The 20,249-nt window shown below is 38.0% G+C and overlaps 1 protein-coding gene across 1 annotated transcript; it reads left to right on the plus strand.

Moving 5' to 3' along the window:
* Positions 1-2,013: 2,013 nt before the first annotated feature.
* Positions 2,014-2,961, plus strand: LOC126067771 (olfactory receptor 6M1-like). Its single transcript, XM_049870018.1, has one exon. The coding sequence runs from the start codon at positions 2,014-2,016 to the stop codon at positions 2,959-2,961; it is 948 nt and encodes a 315-aa protein (XP_049725975.1).
* The last annotated feature ends 17,288 nt before the right edge of the window (positions 2,962-20,249 follow it).

The raw sequence follows: 20,249 nt of genomic DNA on the forward strand, positions 1-20,249 counted from the left end.
GTCTTAGTTATCTAGTGCTAATGTAACAGAAAACCACAAGTTCATGGCTTTAACAAAGAGAAATTTATTTTCTCACAGTATACCGAAACCAAACAGTGCTGTCGAGTCGATTCCGACTCATAGCGACCCTATAAAAAAAATAAACCCAAATTCAGGGCTTCAGCTCCAAGGGAAGGCTTTTTCTCTCCGTCGGGTCTGGAGGGAAGTCCTTTCATCAATCTTCCCCTAGACTAGGAGCTTCTTAGAGCAGGATCCCCAGGTCCAAAGGATGCGCTCTGCTCCCAGTGCTTCTTTCTTGGTGGTATGAGGTTCCCCACTCTCCACTTTCTTCCCTTGCCTCTTCTCTCTTGTAAGATAAACGGTGGTACAGGCCACACCCCAGGGAAACTCCATTTACATTAGATCAGGGATGTGACCTGAGCAAGGGTGATTATAATTTATAACACGTAGGAGAATCACAAAATGGAGGACAACCACACAATACTGGGAATCATGACCTAATCAAGTTGACATATATTTTGGAGGGACACAATTCAATCCATGACAATACCCTTTTATACCACGTCACTGTATGGACAAGTTTAATTCTTATTAATCAAAATAATGAATTCATTTCATAGTATTTAGAAAGATAATTATAATAAACCACAGTTTAAACTCCAATTTGATCCGTATTTATTTCTCCTTCCCATGTCATAAAATGTATAATATGCTTAAGTGACAAATTTCTGTGTTCTTGCTTGGTTCCTCATTATGCAATAAATACATAATAAAGTGAGTAGAAGATTGAACTAATAAATATTTTGAGTTCATAAATAACAGCAAAATCTAAATCAGAAGACACAGGGTCTTGTCTTATTTCCATGATTGACCTTTCTGTGATATATTGACAAGTGTTAACTAATCTCTACTCACCCACCACTATTACAAAGAAGCAATGAAAACGCACACTCATCTAAAATTAGCTCTTCCAGCATCTGTCAATATCAAACTTTTATGCATCTCGTAATTTGAAATTATTCCCTGTTCCAAACTTGTATTCTTGCTTTTAATGGATTACCTTAATGGTACAATACACATACTTCAAAATATCATCTTAGCCAGTAACTAAAATCTCTCTGCATGCAACAAGACTCCTGTTTCCTCTAAATTTCTATCCCTTGAATTCTTTTATGACCTGAAAAATCTCTAGCTGTTGCTGCTTCTCTCAGGAATAACCAAAATTCAAAGTTCAACTTGTCTAACCCTCTTACTGGGCATTTGATCTATCTGCCAAATTCCAAGAGAAACATAATAAACTGTTGTTGAAAGTCAAGATATCAAAAGTCACATGTTTCACCCTTTTCCTTACCCTTTAAAGACCAGTGAAAATCTCACTATCTAGTATGATTCCTTATGGAGATTACCTGAGGCTGATTTCACATCGTTTAGTGGCTGAATTGACAATGTGGAGGTTGGAGCCATTGAGTTATGAGATTTAAGGAAAATGCCTATTACATGATCATGTTCAGTTATCCTTTAAAGAAGTTTTATTATCAATGATAATTTAGCTGAAAAATACATTTCTTACATACATGTTAGTATAGAATAAGACTTTATTGCAACTCTCTTTAACATAACTGAATAAACACCTTTACATCAAATACATTTAACATACTATACCATGTCTATCCAAAGAGTATAATGTATGAGTGTATTTCACATGACTTGGAACCAGCTGAATACAAGGTTAAGTTCCCTACAATTAGGGGAACCTCATAGATTTTTCAAAGGTCAGTTGTCTAAATGTTACTGTCAAAATGTTTCTGCTGTGATGAGTGAATGTCATACCAGAGCTGTTACATTTTCCAAAATTTATCCAGGTGCTGTTTATATACTGGAAAACAATCATTTGACTTTGTTATCATCCCTCAATAAAAAAAAATAAAAACATTAGTAGGTATTTCCAGTGTTGAGATGCAAGGACCAAGCATAAACTTCTCTTTCTGTTATTCCAGCTGAACTGGGAACATTATGGAGCACAAAAACAAGACGAAAATCACTGAGTTCATCCTTCTAGGGTTTCAGAATGATAAAGAAGTAGAAATACTTCTCTTTGTTGTATTTCTTCTCATGTACATGACGTCTCTAATTGGCAACACCATGATTATCCTTTTGGTGTGTGTTGACTATCGTCTGTACTCACCTATGTATTTCTTTATAGCCAACCTTTCTTTCCTTGAAGTCACCATCACCTCCACAGTGGTGCCAAAGATGCTAGCCAACACTTTTTCACTCAGCAAAGTAATATCTTTTGCAGGATGTCTTACACAGTCTTTCTTCTACTTCCTCCTGGGATCCACAGAATTCTTCATCCTAGCTGTCATGTCCTTTGACCGATACGTTGCCATCTGTAACCCACTGAGGTATACCATCATCATGAACAAACAGACATGTATGTTCTTGCTTCTGGGATCCTATGTGGGTGCATTTTTGTCAATTTTGGTATCATCAATCTTAACTGCACCTCTGCCCTTTTGTGGGACAAATGTAATCAATCATTTCTTCTGTGACAGTGCCCCAGTGCTAAAGCTAGCCTGTGCAGATATTTCACTGGTTGAGCTGGCTGACTTCATCTCCTCTGCTGTATTGCTCTTGGGCTCCCTGCTGCTGACAGGAGTGTCTTACACCTACATTGTTGTTACTATCCTTAGGATTCCTTCTGTCCAGGGACAGCAGAAGGCCTTCTCCACCTGTGTTTCCCACATCACAGTGGTTACACTTTATTATGGGAGCTCCATCTTCATCTACGTCCGCCCAAAAAAGGGCAATGTTATGGATGTTAACAAATTTGCCACAGTGCTGAACACTGTTGTAACACCAATGCTGAACCCTTTCATCTACAGCCTCCGAAATGAGAAGGTCAAAGAATCTCTGAGAGATGTCTTCAAAAAATATGTAGGTAGGTTAACAAATTTATGATCTCAAAAATGATATCGTTACAGACATCAGAGGTTAATATTCATGCATGAGAGAGAAAATTAGGAGAACATGTATTCTAAATCATTTCTAATCCCTGTCCAGTGCTCACTTAAAAAGGGCCTCTAATTTTTTGCAGATTCACATAAACCTAAAAAATAGAGATGGTTAGCTGGCTAGCTAGTTAGATAGCTATAAATATATGTGTAATAATTATTTTTCCTTTTTCCTGTACCTCCAGTCTTTTTAAACTCAAATTTTGTGCAGCCTAGTGATTGAACACAAACAAAGCCCTAATTGGATAGATCTGCTTAGGTATGTTCTCAGCTTATTACAATATTTTCATTTTTTTAAATATTAATTTGTCTTTTGTATTTGATATATAGAGTCCCTTTAGAATGAAATTATATTAAACATGTTTTGACTTTGAAATATTGCATATATTTTATTTATTCAATTGTTTTTTTAAATTTTTATTTGTAGACTACTCAAAATTCCACATAAGCTGTAATCTAAAAGAGTTAAATGGGCTTCTATACCACAGAGGCTGAGTACATATCTAACTCTGGCAATGGAATTTATCAAGCTTACAAGCCTATAGAATCATGTAGATATGGGATAAGTAGTAAAAACATTAGATTGGCCTATCCATGTTATCTTTCCAGAGCTTCAGAAAATGACTTCAGCCAAATGGAGCAGTGGTGGCACAGTTGTTAAGAGCTCAGCTGCTAACCAAAAGCTCGGCAGTTTGAATCCACCAGCTACTCCTTGGAAACCCTATGGAGCAATTCTACTCTGTCCTATAGGGTCGCTATGAGTTGCAATCAACTTGTTGGCAGTGGGTTTGGGTTTGAAAAAATTTTAACCATACAATTTTTTTTTTAAATAAAAAACAGATTTTGTAAAAGGCTAATACTAATACTAATAAGGACTTGGGAACATCATCATTAATACGCATTAACTCTTCACAATTTGAATGAACAGTTAACCTATATTGAATAGATGAAAGTAAGGAATTATTCCAGTGTAAGTACTCAGCTAATCATGAAAGAAGATCCACCCTTGTTACATTTATTTCTCTTTTAAAAAACAAGTAATTGCAAAATAATAGTATTGGGTTAAATGAAGCTATTGAAATACACAAATTATAACAATACTCTTCCTATGTACAACATAATTTTTCTGACCTTATAAGACTGTCGATGTTCCTGGCATGCCCCATACTATGTTAAATAAAACTAGATATAGATAGCTATAATGATCTGCTTTTGATTTATTAATTATTGCCAGCTTATTTCCAATTTATCTTTTCTGGTATCTGGCTACTAGCTTCTTATACCCTCCATTTCTCTGACTTCAAATCTTGACTTTCTTTAGTAAAAATAACGATTTATAGCAATATATTCATTATGCTGAACTTCTCAGAAAGCACTCCTTATGTCCTGCCAAGGCTTCCAGGGTATGTCTGGAGCTCAAACATAGATTTCAAGCCCTTTTTTTTTTTTTACTAGATATATATATAGTGAAAGGAAATTTAGAATTTTTCATCCATACAAAACTACTGAAATTATGATTCTTTTACTTTGCTATATTTTCATGCCTGGAACCTGGAAATATAATTAAAGATTGTATGGGATTGAGCATAAACTGTCTGAAGAGAAGCAACTCTCCAGCAGTAGACTAGCTTGCTGATCAGGATGTGTGACGAGCTGAGACAGGCTCCCTGCCATTTTCCATTATCAGCCTCAAATAAGGTTGATCTTATTTCACCTTCTCTGGGTGTTGCACCTAATTAGAACTGTCACACCAACTTATGTGATCTCTTTCCTTTCTACATGTATCATCCTTTTGCAATTGGTTTTTCATATTTCTTTCCTAGAAAACATAAAATTCCATGAGGATTTTAATGGTGACTGTTTTGTTTATTTTTGTATGTTCATTGTTGGCTATTTTGTTTCATTTAGCTGAATGTGAGATTATATATACTTACATGAAACACATCTATATAGACATATTTATACATATAAAATAAATTAAAATAAAATGTAAAATCTGTTTCTGCTTTGTAATGTAACTGAAACACTTCTAATACTTTTTAAAATAATTTACATTCCTTTGAATCTGGACACATCTTTCGCAATATATGCATTTGGAATACTCATTGCTGGATTGCTGTATCTAACAATATTCTAAGAGGAATTGTCAAATGTCCAAAAATGGACATGTATTATACTTACATAAATTACTTGCAAATGTTTTTGATGTAGATGAGGAAATTAAAAAAGAGCAGTAGACCAACCAACCAATTTAGAACAAAATGAAAACTTTGATGAAATTTTACATATTTTGATTGATAGATATGTCTATCTCCATGAAATACTCCAGTAAAACATGCAAAGGAAAAATCATCATAACACTGTTTTGAGTTTTAACATGACTTCAGATATTTTTCAGCAAGGTAACAGAACATTATGGCTGGAAAAGACATTGGAAATCTTCTATCAAAACTTTTAATATGAAGATGATGGAAATGAAGCAAAGAAATTTATCCATGAAATCTAAGGTCTCAAAAATAATTTAAGCATGATTATAATGGAATTCAGATCTTCAGTCATTGTTTCTTTAACTTAATTTATATATTATATATATTTTTTTCTTCTTATGTGCAAGGCTAATTAGAAGACACTAAGTGTAAAACAGTAAACAGGGCAATCTATATCCACGTAAAGAGAGATGAGGAAGAGAGCTTTTGTTAGATGCAGTTGAGTAGGCTCTGACTCATAGCTGCCCATGTAAAGCAGAACAAAACACCGCCAGGTCCTGCTCTAGCCTCACAATCCTTGTTATGTTTGAACCCATGGTTGCAGACACCGTGTCAATCCTTTTTTCTGCAGACCCTTAACTTTACTAAACTTGATATTCTTCTCCGGGCACTGATCTCTCTTGATAACATGTCCAAAGTATGGGAGACATAGTATCATCATCTTTGCTTATAAGGAGCATTCTGGTTGTACTTCTTTCAAGTCAGATTTGTTCGTTGTTTTGGCAGTCAATGGTATATTCAATATTCTTCGAAAACACCACAATTCAAAGGCATCAATTCTTCTTCTATCTTCTGTATTCATTGCCCAGCTTTCGTATGCATATGAGGCAATTGAAAATACCACGGCCAGGCACACCTTAGTTCTCAAGGTGACATGTTTCCTTTTCAACATTTTAAAGAGTTTTTGCAACAGATTTGCCCAATTCAATGTGCAATACATACTGAAGTCTATAGTCTTTGATCTTCATCAGTAAGTGCTTCAAATCCTCTTCACTTTCAGCAAGCAAGGTTTTGTCATCTGCATATCGCAGGTTGTTAATGAGTCTTCCTCCGGTCCTGATGCCCCATTCTTCTTCATATAGGCCAGCTTCTTGGATTATTTGCTCAGCATAGAGTGGATAGGTATGGTGAAATGATACAGCCCTGACACCCACCCTTTCTGACTTTAAACCACTCTGTATCTCCTTGTTCTGTCTGAACAACTGCTTCTTGATCTATGTACAGGTTCCTTATGAGCACAATTAAGTGTTTTGGAATTCCCATTCTTCTCAATGTTACGCATAATTTGTTATGATCCACACAGTCGAATGCCTTTGCATAGTCAATAAAACACAGGTAAACATCCTTCTGGTATTCTCTGCTTTCAGCCAGGATCCATCTGACATCAGCAATGATATCCCTGGTTCCACGTCCTCTTCTGAAATGGCCTGAATTTCTGGCAGTTCCCTGTCAATATACTGCTGCAGCCCCTTTTGAATGATTGTCAGCAAAATTTTGCTTGTGTGTGATATTAATGATATTGTTCGGTATTTTCCAAATTTGGTTGGATCACCTTTCTTGGGAATAGGCATAAATATGGATCTCTTCCAGTCTTTTGGCCAGGTAGCTGTGCCCCAAATTTCTTGTCATAGATGAGTGAGCCCTTCCAACATTGCATCCTTTTGTCGAAACATCTCAATGGATATTCCATCAATTCCTGGAGCCTTTTTTTCCACTAATGCTTCCAGCGCAGCTTGAACTTCTTCCTTCAGCGCCATTGGTTCCTGATCATATGCTACTCACTGAAATGGCTAAAAGTTGACTAAATCTTTTTGGTATAATGACTCTGTGTATTTTTTGGGTTTTAGTCCTCCCACCTTCTTTTTTTTTTTTTTTTATAACTTTTATTAAGCTTCAAGTGAACGTTTACAAATCCAATCAGTCTGTCACATATAAGTTTACATACATCTCACTCCCTACTCCCACTTGCTCTCCCCCTCTTCAGTCAGCCCTTTCAGTCTCTCCTTTCTTGACAATTTTGCCGGCTTCCCTCTCTCTCTATCCTCCCATCCCCCCTCCAGACAAGAGTTGCCAACACAATCTCGAGTGTCCACCTGATATAATTAGCTCACTCTTCATCAGCGTCTCTCTCCCACCCGCTGACCAGTCCCTTTCATGTCTGATGAGTTGTCTTCGGGGATGGTTCCTGTCCTGTGCCAACAGAAGGTCTGGGGAGCATGGCCACCGGGATTCCTCTAGTCTCAGTCAGACCATTAAGTTTGGTCTTTTTATGAGAATTTGGGGTCTGCATCCCACTGATCTCCTGCTCCCTCAGGGGTCCTCTGCTGTGCTCCCTGTCAGGGCAGTCATCGATTGTGGCCGGGCACCAACTAGTTCTTCTGGTCTCAGGATGATGTAGGTCTCTGGTTCATGTGGCCCTTTCTGTCTCTTGGGCTCTTAGTTGTCGTGTGGCCTTGGTGTTCTTCATTTTCCTTTGCTCCAGGTGGGTTGAGACCAATTGATGCATCTTAGATGGCCGCTTGTTAGCATTTAAGACCCCAGACACCGCATTTCAAAGTGGGATGGAGAATGTTTTCATAATAGAATTATTTTGCCAATTGACTTAGAAGTCCCCATAAACCATGTTCCCCAGACCCCCGCGCTTGCTCCGCTGACCTTTGAAGCATTCATTTTGTCCCGGAAACTTCTTTGCTTTTGGTCCAGTCCAATTGAGCTGACCTTCCATGTATTGAGTGTTGTCTTTCCTTTCACCTAAAGCAGTTCTTATCTACTGATTAATCAATAAAAAACCCTCTTCCACCCTCCCTCCCTCCCCCCCTCGTAACCACAAAAGTATGTGTTCTTCTCAGGTTTACTATTTCTCAAGATTTTATAATAGTGGTCTTATACAATATTTGTCCTTTTGCCTCTGACTCATTTCGCTCAGCATAATGCCTTCCAGGTTCCTCCATGTTATGAAATGTTTCAGAGATTCGTCACTGTTCTTTATCGATGCGTAGTATTCCATTGTGTGAATATACCACAATTTATTTAACCATTCATCTGTTGATGGACACCTTGGTTGCTTCCAACTTTTTGCTATTGTAAACAGAGCTGCAATAAACATGGGTGTGCATATATCTGTTTGTATGAAGGCTCTTGTATCTCTAGGGTATATTCCCAGGAGTGGGACTTCTGGGTTGTATGGCAGTTCTATTTCTAACTGTTTAAGATAACGCCAGATAGATTTCCAAAGTGTTTGTACCATTTTACATTCCCACCAGCAGTGTATAAGAGTTCCAATCTCTCCGCAGCCTCTCCAACATTTATTATTTTGTGTTTTTTGGATTAATGCCAGCCTTGCTGGTGTGAGATGAAATCTCATCGTAGTTTTAATTTGCAGTTCTCTAATGGCTAATGATCGGGAGCATTTTCTCATGTATCTGTTGGCTGCTTGAATATCTTCTTTAGTGAAATGTGTGTTCATATACTTTGCCCACTTCTTGATTGGGTTTTGTCTTTCTGTGGTTGAGTTTTGACAGAATCATGTAGATTTTAGAGATCAGGCGCTGGTCGGAGATGTCATAGCTGAAAATTCTTTCCCAATCTGTAGGTGGTCTTTTTACTCTTTTGGAGAAGTCTTTAGATGAGCATAGGTGTTTGATTTTTAGGAGCTCCCAGTTATCGGGTTTCTCTTCATCATTTTTGGTAATGTTTTGTATTCTGTTTATACCTTGTATTAGGGCTCCTAGGGTTGTCCCAGTTTTTTCTTCCATGATCTTTATTGTTTTAGTCTTTATGTTTAGGTCTTTGATCCACTTGGAGTTAGTTTTTGTGCATGGTGTGAGGTATGGGTCCTGTTTCATTCTTTTGCAAATGAATATCCAGTTATGCCAGCACCATTTGTTAAAAAGGCTATCTTTTCCCCAGTTAATTGACACTGGTCCTTTGTCAAATATCAGCTGCTCATACATGGATGGATCTATGTCTGGGTTCTCAATTCTGTTCCATTGGTCTATGTGTCTGTTGTTGTACCAATACCAGGCTGTTTTGACTACTGTGGCTGTATAATAGGTTCTGAAGTCAGGTAAAGTGAGGCCTCCCACTTTCTTCTTCTTTTTCAGTAGGGCTTTGCTTATCCAGGGCTTCTTTCCCTTCCATATGAAATTGGTGATTTGTTTCTCTATCCCCTTAAAATATGACATTGAAATTTGGATCGGAAGTGTGTTAAATGTGTAGATGGCTTTTGGTAGAATAGACATTTTTACTATGTTAAGTCTTCCTATCCATGAGCAGGGTATGTTTTTCCACTTAAGTATGTCCTTTTGAATTTCTTGTAGTAGAGCTTTGTAGTTTTCTTTGTCTAGGTCTTGTACATCCTTGGTAAGATTTATTCCTAAGTATCTTATCTTCTTGGGGGCTACTGTGAATGGTATTGATTTGGTTATTTCCTCTTCGGTGTTCTTTTTGTTGATGTAGAGGAATCCAAGTGATTTTTGTATGTTTATTTTATAACCTGAGACTCTGCCAAACTCTTCTATTAGTTTCAGTAGTTTTCTGCAGGATTCCTTAGGGTTTTCTGTGTATATATAATCATGTCATCTGCAAAGAGTGATAACTTTACTTCTTCCTTGCCAATCTGTATACCTTTTATTTCTTTGCCTAGCCTAATTGCCCTGGCTAGGACTTCCAGCACGATGTTGAACAAGAGCGGTGATAAAGGGCATCCTTGTCTGGTTCCCGTTCTCAAGGGAAATGCTTTCAGGTTCTCTCCATTTAGAGTGATATTGGCTGTTGGCTTTGCATAGATGCCCTTTATTATGTTGAGAAATTTTCCTTCAATTCCTATTTTGGTAAGAGTTTTTATCATGAATGGGTGTTGGACTTTGTCAAATGCCTTTTCTGCATCAATTGATAAGATCATGTGGTTTTTGTCTTTTGTTTTATTTATGTGATGGATTACATTAATGGTTTTTCTGATATTAAACCAGCCTTGCATACCTGGTATAAATCCCACTTGATCAGGGTGAATTATTTTTGTGATGTGTTGTTGGATTCTATTGGCTAGAATTTTGTTCAGGATCTTTGCATCAATGTTCATGAGAGATATAGGTCTATAATTTTCTTTTTTTGTAATGTCTTTACCTGGTTTTGGTGTCAGGGAGATGGTGGGTTCATAGAATGAGTTGGGTAGTATTCCGTCATTTCGTATGCTTTGGAATACCTTCAGAAGTAGTGGTGTTAACTCTTCTCTGAAAGTTTGGTAGAACTCTGCAGTGAAGCCGTCCGGGCCAGGGCTTTTTTTTGTTGGGAGTTTTTTGATTACCGTTTCAATCTCTTTTTTTTTATTATGGCTCTATTTAGTTGTTCTACTTCTGAATGTGTTAGTGTAGGTAGGTAGTGTTTTTCCAGGAATTCATCCATTTCTCCTAGGTTTTCAAATTTGTTAGAGTACAATTTTTCATAATAATCTGAAATGATTCTTTTAATTTCATTTGGTTCTGTTGTGATGTGGTCCTTCTCGTTTCTTATTCGGGTTATTTGTTTCCTTTCCTGCATTTCTTTAGTCAGTCTAGCCAATGGTTTATCAATTTTGTTAATTTTTTCAAAGAACCAGCTTTTGGCTTTGTTAATTCTTTCAATTGTTTTTCTGTTCTTTTTTTTTTTAAATTCATTTAGTTCAGCTCTAATTTTTATTATTTGTTTTCTTCTGGAGCCTGATGGATTCTTTTGTTGCTCAGTTTCTATTTGTTCAAGTTGTAGGGACAGTTCTCTGATTTTGGCTCTTTCTTCTTTTTGTATGTGTGCATTTATCGATATAAATTGGCCTCTGAGCACTGCTTTTGCTGTGTCCCAGAGATTTTGATAGGAAGTATTTTCATTCTCATTGCTTTCTATGAATTTCCTTATTCCCTTCTTGATGTCTTCTATAATCCAGTCTTTTTTCAGGAGGGTATTGTTCATTTTCCAAGTATTTGATTTCTTTTCCCTAGTTTTTCTGTTACTGATCTCTAGTTTTATTGCCTTGTGGTCTGAGAAGATGCTTTGTAATATTTCGATGTTTTGGACTCTGCAAAGGTTTGTTTTATGACCTAATATGTGGTCTATTCTAGAGAATGTTCCATGTGCGCTAGAAAAAAAAGTATATTTTGCAGCAGTTGGATGGAGAGTTCTGTATAAGTCAATGAGGTCAAGTTGGTTGATTGTTGTAATTAGATCTTCCGTGTCTCTATTGAGCTTCTTACTGGATGTCCTGTCCTTCTCCGAAAGTGGTGTGTTGAAGTCTCCTACTATAATTGTGGAGGTATCTATCTCACTTTTCAATTCTGTTAAAATTTGATTTATGTATCTTGCAGCCCTGTCATTGGGTGCATATATATTTAATATGGTTATGTCTTCCTGATCAATTGTCCCTTTTATCATTATATAGTGTCCTTCTTTATCCTTTGTGGTGGATTTAAGTCTAAAGTCTATTTTGTCAGAAATTAATATTGCTACTCCTCTTCTTTTTTGCTTATTGTTTGCTTGATATACTTTTTTCCATCCTTTGAGTTTTAGTTTGTTTGTGTCTCTAAGTCTAAGGTGTGTCTCTTGTAGGCAGCATATACATGGATCGTGTTTCTTTATCCAGTCTGTGACTCTCTGTCTCTTTATTGGTGCATTTAGTCCATTTACATTCAGCGTAATTATAGATAAATAAGTTTTTAGTGCTGTCATTTTGATGCCTTTTTATGTGTGTTGTTGACAATTTCATTTTTCCACATACTTTTTTGTGCTGAGGCGTTTTTCTTAGTAAATTGTGAGATCCTCATTTTCATAGTGTTTGACTTTATGTTAGTTGAGTCGTTACGTTTTTCTTGGCTTTTATCTTGAGTTATAGAGTTGTTATACCTTTTTGTGGTTACCTTATTATTTACCCCTATTTTTCTAAGTAAAAACCTAACTTGTATTGTTCTCTATCGCCTTGTATCACTCTCCATATGGCAGTTCAATGCCTCCTGTATATAGTCCCTCTTTTTGATTATTGTGATCTTTTACCTATTGACTTCCATGATTCCCTGTTATGTGTATTTTTTCTTTAATTAATCTTAATTTGTTTGTTATTGTGATTTCCCTATTTGAGTTGATATCAGGACGTTCTGTTTTGTGACCTTGTGTTGTGCTGATATCTGATATTATTGGTTCTCTGACCAAACAATATCCTTTAATATTTCTTGTAGCTTTGGCTTGGTTTTTGTAAATTCTTTAAATTTGTGTTTGTCTGTAAATATCTTAATTTCGCCTTCATATTTCAGAGAGAGTTTTGCTGGATATATGATCCTTGGCTGGTAGTTTTTCTCCTTCAGTGTTCTGTATATGTCGTCCCATTCCTTTCTTGCCTGCATGGTTTCTGCTGAGTAGTCAGAACATATTCTTATTGATTCTCCCTTGAAGGAAACCTTTCTTTTCTCCCTGGCTGCTTTTAAAATTTTCTGTTTATCTTTGGTTTTGGTGAGTTTGATGACAATATGTCTTGGTGTTTTTCTTTTGGGATCAATCTTAAATGGGGTTCGATGAGCATCTTGGATAGATATCCTTTCGTTTTTCATGATGTCAGGGAAGTTTTCTGTCAGGAGTTCTTCAACTATTTTCTCTGTGTTTTCTGTCTCCCCTCCCTGTTCTGGGACTCCAATCACCCGCAGGTTATCCTTCTTGATAGAGTCCCACATGATTCTTAGGGTTTCTTCATTTTTTTTAATTCTTTTCTCTGATTTTTTTTCAGCTATGTTGGTGTTGATTCCCTGGTCCTCCAGATGTCCCAGTCTGCATTCTAATTGCTCGAGTCTGCTCCTCTGACTTCCTATTGCCCTGTCAAATTCTATAATTTTATTGTTAATCTTTTGGATTTCTACATGTTGTCTCTCTATGGATTCTTGCAACTTATTAATTTTTCCACTATGTTCTTGAATAATTTTTTTGAGTTCTTCAACAGTTTTATCAGTGTGTTCCTTGGCTTTTTCTGCAGTTATCCTAATTTCATTTGTGATATCTTTAAGCATTCTGTAAATTAGTTTTTTATATTCTGTATCTGATAATTCCAGGATTGTATCTTCATTTGGGAAAGATTTTGATTCTTTTGTTTGGGGGGTTGGAGAAGCTGTCATGGTCTGCTTCTTTAAGTGGTTTGATATGGATTGTTGTCTCCGAGCCATCACTGGGAAGCTAGTTTTTCCAGAAAATCCGCTAAAAAAAAAATGCAGTCAGATCCCTATCAGAGTTCTCCCTCTGGCTCAGGCTATTCGGATGTTAATGAAGCTGCCTGGGGAGGGTGGCGGAGGGAACAGAGAGATGGGAGAGTAGCACCTCAGAATATAGCCAGAGTTGCTTGTCTTGCTTGGAATGACTATCATATCTGAGATTCCCGTGGGCGCGTCGCCTATGCGTGCTGGCTGTGTGGAGATTGCCCCCGGGGGGTCTGGCCCGCTGGAGTCACGGTCAGATCCTCCGCTTCCAGCCCCACGCCCAGCGTCAAGGCTCCCCTACTGGGACGGTGCACTCTCGACTCCAAAATCAGTTGCTGCCTCCCGGGGACTTCTCGTCCCTCCAGCCGCGTGGCCGTGCCCCCTTCGATAACCAGTTGGGCCTTCTTCCGGGGTTAGTTCAGATGGGTGGAGCAGCTCCCCGTGCTTGCACCGTGACCGAGTGTCCCGGCTGGGACACTGTTCTCCCCGCTCCAATACCAGTCGCTGCCTCCCGGGGACTTCTCCTACCGGCTGCGTCCCACGCCGCCCGCGCGACCCGGCTGGGCCCCTTCCCGGGGTTAGTTCAGGGGGGTGGAGCAGCTCTCCGTGTTTATGCCGTACCTGCATCCAGTCCAAATCCCGGCGGGACGGTTCTCCGGCTGGGACACTGCTCTTCCTGCTCCAAGGCCAATCACTGCCTCCCGGGGACTTCTCCTACCGGCTGCGTCCCACGCCGCACGCGGAACCGGCTGGTCCCCCTCCCGGGGTTAGTTCAGGGGGGTGGAGCAGCTCTCTGTGCTTGTGCCGTACCTGACTGGTACGCTGGCTCCAGGCTCTGGAAACAATTGCTGCTTCCCCGTATTAGTTCGTTCTTCGTCTCGAAATCTGTGTTTGTTGTTCAGGGTTCGTAGATTGTTATGCATGTGATCGATTCACTTGTTTTTCCGTGTCTTTGTTGTAAGAGGGATCCGAGGTAGCGTCTGCCTAGTCTGCCATTTTGGCTCCGCCTCCCACCTTCTTTTGATGCTTCCTGTGTCATTTAATATTTTCCCCATAGAATCCTTCACTATTGCAACTTGAGGCTTGAATTTTTCCTTCAGTTCTTTCAGCTTGAGAAACGCTGAGCGTGTTCTTCTCGTTCGTTTTCTATCTCCAGCTCTTTGCACATGTCATTTTAAAATTCTACTTTGTCTTCTCTAGCCACCCTTTGAAACCTTATGTTCAGTTCTTTTACTTCATCATTTTTTCCTTTTGCTTTAGCTGCTCGATGTTCTCCTCTGACATCCATCTTGTTCTTTTCTTTCTTTCCTGTCTTTTCAATAACTTCTTGCTTTCCTAATGTGTGATGTCCTTGATGTCATTCCACAATTTGTCTGGTCTTGGGACATTAGTACTCAAGATGTCAAATCTATTTTTGAGATGGTCTCCAAATTCAGGTGGGGTATACTCAAGGCCATGTTTTAGCTCTCTTGGACTTGCTCTGATTTTCTTCAGTTTCAGCTTGAACTTGCATATGAGTGATTGATGATCTGTTCCACCGTCAGCCCCTGGCCTTGTTCTGACTGATGATATTGAGCTTTGCCATCATCTTTTTCCACAGATGTAGTCAATTTGATTCTTGTGTATTCCATCTGGCAAGGTCCATGTGTATAGTCGCCATTTATGTTGGTGAAAAAAGGTATTTGCAATGAAGAAGTAGTTGGTCTTGCAAAATTCAATCATTCGATCTCCACAACTGTTTCTGTCACCAAGGCCACTACTGATCCTTCTTCTTTGTTTCCAACTTTCACATTCTAGTCACCAGTAATTATCAATGCATCCTGACTGCATATTCGATCAATTTCAGACTGCAGAAGCTGATAAAAATCTTCAATTTCTTCAGCTTTGGCTTTAGTGGTTCGTGTGTAAATTTGAAAAATAGTCGTATTAACTGGCCTTCCTTGTAGGCATATGGATATTATCTTATAATTGAAACCCTGTACTTCAAGATAGATCTTGAAATGTTCTTTTTATTAATGATCTCAACACCATAACTCTCCAAGTTATCATTCCTGGGTTAGTAGACTATATGATTGTCTGATTCAAAATGGCCAATACCAGTCCATTTCAGCTCACTAATGCCTAGGATATCGATGTTTATCCATTCCATTTCGTTTTTGACAGTTTCCAATTGTCCTTGATTCATACTCCGTACATTCCACGTTCCAATTATTAATTGATATTTGCAGCTGTTTCTTCTCATTTTGAGTCATGCCACATCAGCAAATGAAAGTCTCTAAAGCTTGACTCCATCTACGTCATTAAGGCCAAGTCTATTTGAGGAAGCAGCTACTCCCCAGTCGTCTTTTGAGCACCTTCCAATCTTCCAGCACTATGTCAGACAATGTTCCACTGCTATTCATAAGATTTTCACTGGCTAATTCTTCCCAGAAGTAGAATGGCGGGTCCTTCTTCCTGGTCTGACTTAGTCTGGAGGCTCAGGTGATACCTGTCCTCCGTGGGTGATCCTTCTGTTATCTGAATACCAAGGGCATAGCTTCAGCATCACAGCAACATGCAAGCCCCCACAGTATGACAAACTGACAGACACATGGGGGTGTATAGTTTAGGAGGCTAGAAGTCCGAATTCAGGGTGCTGGCTCTCTAGAGGAAGGCTTTCTCTCTCTTTTGGTTCTAGGGGAAGGTCCTTGTCTCTTTTCAGCTTCTATTCCTTGATTATCATGGTGATCTTCAAGTGGCATGGCATTAACCTTCTCCCATCTCTGCTTCCTTGCTTGCTTACTCTACTTTTGTGTCTCAAAAGATGCTGACTTAAGACACACCTTACACTAACACAGCTTCATTAACATAACAAAGAAAAAAACATTCCCAAAGGGGATTATAACCACAGGTTTTTTTATAGGGCCTAAGAATTTAAAACATATTTTGGAGAGATACATAACATGTTTTTATTTTATTTTATTTTTGTTTGTTTTGATTAGAACAATCAAAATGGGTATAAAATAGTAGTTCATTGTGGTTTAGATTTTCATTAGCCTAATGATTAATGATGTTATCTTTTCATATACTTTTTGGCCAAGTATATCTTCTTTGTAAATTTTTTTCTCAGGTTATTTGACTTTTTGTTGTTGAATTGTAATACTTCTTTAAATATTCTGAATATTAGGCCTTTATCAGATACAGTAAAACCTGCAAAAGCTGGAATCTGTGTAAGGGGAAAATCTATGAGAAAAGGAAAATTCAAATATTTTCCACTAAAATGAGTGACAGAAAAGGGGTAATACTGCACCCTGTTAAAGGCAGAAAACTTGTGAGACCTGGAAAAACAAGGCAGCCCCATCAAATTCTTGCTCTCATAGTTTTCATTGTATATTGTTTTCTCCCATTCTCTGAGTTGGCTTTTTATTCTCTTGAGAGTATCCTTTGGTGCACTTTTTCTTTTTTTTTTTTTAAATCTTAATGAAGTCCAATTTGTCTAGATTTTCTTTCTTGCTTGGTTTTTGTGTCATATTTCAAAAACCATTGTCAAATCCAAGACTGTGAAAATTTTTCTTGTTTTTTTTTAATAGTTTCTATAAAACTCTAAATGAATATATTTTTTTTATAAGGATCAGCACAAAGCTGTTTCCTTTGATGTAAAGGTTAATGATTTCCCAAATGTACAACTTTTCCAAATTGCCCTAACACTCTATCATCTCTAACATCAACTGCTTCTCCTCCCCTTACTACTCTCACTCCCAACTGCAGGTTCCGTAGTTGGCTTCTATGTCTCACAGAACTCATGAACCATGTCAAGGAAATGGCTCATGTGGTTGTGGAGGCTGGCAAGTCCCAAATCAGTGGGTCCGGTGTATGCTTCTCCCAACTCAGGTGGCTGCAGGGGCTGATGAATGCAAATTGGCAGGTCAGGCCACTGACTGCTAGCTCACAAGGCTGCAAAAGTTGGCGAATCTGGTTAGATGATAGGCCACTGGCTCATGGGCCTGCAAAGGCTAGAGAATCACAGAATTGGCATATGAGGTGGCAGGCCTCTGCCTCAAGCTCCAAGAACAAAGGGTCAATCAGTCATGAACCAGATGCAGGATCCAGAGGCAGAGAGAGAGAACTCTGCCAGGGCACCCACATATATACGTTGGACGTAGGCCACACCCCAGGGAAGGGTATAAATTTAGTAAGGGTGGGACTTGAGTCACGCCCTCCTGCAAGACTGACACCAATGCTGCCTCATTAACATGGAGAGGTTAGGATTTACAACACAAAAAATGAAGGGCAACCATACAATACTGAGAATCATGACGTAGCCAAGTTCACATATAACTCGAAATATCAGAAGTTCCATATATCCTATTTGCATAGGCCCACTAAATCACTGTGTGAGTCACAAAGACCATGGCTAGAAGGGCCATATTAAGTAACTCATTGCACTACAAACTCTGTAAGAGTTAACTCATATTTAGTTATTGATTCATTTTGATTTAATTTTTGTATATGGTGTGAGATAAGTGTCTAACTTTAATCTTTTCCACGTGGACACCATGTCATCCCAGTACTCTTTATTTCTGGATTCTCAATTCTATTCTGTTGATTTTTGCGTCTTTTCTTATGCCAGAACCACCCTGGTATGATTATTGTAGCTTTTTAGTAAATTTTGAAATCAGTCTCTAACTTTGTTCTTTCTTTTTTCAAGATTATTTTGCCTATTCTGGGCAACTTGAAATTCCATTTGTATTTGCTGTTCAGTTTTTTTCATTTCTTCAAACAGGCCACTGAAATTGCGATGTTATCCCATTGAATTGGTAAATAACTTTGAGGAATACTACAGTCTTAAAAAATATTGCATCTTTCAATCCATTCCACTAAATATTTTTTTTCTATTTATTTTGATCTTCTTTAATTTCTCAGTGCACTGTTCTGAAGTTTTCAGTGTAGAAGTTTTATATGTCCTTGTTTAAATCTATTTATAAATATTTGATTCTTTTTGATGCCATTGTAAATGGAATTGTTTTGCTAATTTTCATTTGAGATTGCTTATTGCTTTGTTGTTGCTTTTATGTGCTGTTGAGTTGGTTCCTACTCATAGTAACCACATGTACAGCAGAACAAAACACTGCCCAATCCTGGGCCATCCTCACAATCTTTGGTATGCTTGAGCCCATCATTGCAGCCACTGTGCAATCCATCTCATTGCGGGTCTTCCTCTCTTTTTCTGACACTTTACCAAGCATGATGCCCTTCTCCCAGCACTGGTCCTTCCTGATAACATGCCCAAAATATGTGAGAGAAAAACCTCACCATTCATACCTTTAAAGAGCACTCTGGCCATACTTCTTCCAAGACAGATCTGTCCATTCTTCTTGTAGTCCATGGTATATTCAATATTCTTTGCTAAGACCATAATTCAAAGGTGTGAACTCTTCTTTGCTCTCCCTTATTCATTGTCTAGATTTCCCATGAATATGGGACAATTGAAAATACCATGGCTTGGATCAGGAGCACCTTAGTGCTCAAAGTGGCATTGTTACTATTCACCACTCTAAAGAGGTCTTTTGCAGCAGATTTCCCCGAGGCAATATATCTTGATTTTTTGAGTGCTGCTTCCATGGGTATTGATTGTGAATCCAAGTAAAATGAAAACTTTAACAACTTCAATATTTTCTCAGTTTATCATGATGGTGTTTATTGGTCCAGTTGTGAGGATTTTTGTTTTCTTCTGTGGAGGTGTAATCTATACTGAAGGTTGTGGTCTTTGATCTTCCAGAAGTGCTTCCTCACTTTCAGCAAATAAGGTTGTGTCACCTGCATATGGCAGGTTGTTAATGAGTCTTCCTCCAATCCTGGTGCCATATTCTCCTTCATATAGTTCAGCTTCTCGAATTATTTGCTGAGCATACAGATTGAATAAATATGGTGAAAAGATACAACTCTGATGCACACCTTTCCTGACTTTAAACAATGCTGTATCCCCTTGTTCTGTTCAGATGACTGCCTATTGGTCTGTATACAGGCTCCTCATGAGCACAGTTAAGTGTTCTGGAATTCCCATTCTTGCAATATTATCTATAATTTGCTATAATCCACATAGTTGAATGCCTTTGCATAGTCAATAAAACACATATAAACACCTTTCAGTTATTCTCTGTTTCCAGTCAAGATCCACCTGACATCAACAATGATATCTCTCATTCCATGTCCTCTTCTGAATCCGGCTTGAAGTTCTGCCAGTTCCCCATAGATGTACTACTGCAAACACTTTTGAATGACCTTCAGCAAAATTTGACTTGAGTAGGATACCCATGATATGGCTAATATAGAGAAATTCAACTAATTTTTCCATGTTGGTCTCTTGCCATGTAAGTTTGCTGAAATCATTTAATTCCTATATTATTTTTTGTGAATTATTTAGGGTTAATTATAAATAAATTCATGCTACCTGTGAATAAAAAGAGTTTCTTCCTTTCCAGTTTGGAAAATTTCATTTACTTTTTGTGCCTATTTGTTTTGGCTGGTGTAGTTGTTATATATTTATTGATGAAATGGAAGTATTGAAGCCTCCAGCTCTTGATATAAAATTGTCTATATCTCACTTTTATTTCGGCATTTTTGTTTTATATATTTGGAACACTCTTATTAGGCATTTAAATGTTTATAATGTTATATATTTTTGGAGGATTAAAATTCTTCTTGATATATTATGTCCTTCTTTGTCTTTTGTAATAATTTTTGCTTTGTTGTTATTAGGTGCCATCAAGTCAGTTCTGACTCATAGA

This window comes from Elephas maximus, chromosome 2 (assembly GCF_024166365.1).
Source record: "Elephas maximus indicus isolate mEleMax1 chromosome 2, mEleMax1 primary haplotype, whole genome shotgun sequence".
Taxonomy (NCBI): domain Eukaryota; kingdom Metazoa; phylum Chordata; class Mammalia; order Proboscidea; family Elephantidae; genus Elephas; species Elephas maximus.

Bases quoted from the DNA above. Each gene is read 5' to 3' on its own strand.
- LOC126067771 (XM_049870018.1), top strand. From the start codon at position 2,014: ATGGAGCACAAAAACAAGACGAAAATCACTGAGTTCATCCTTCTAGGG.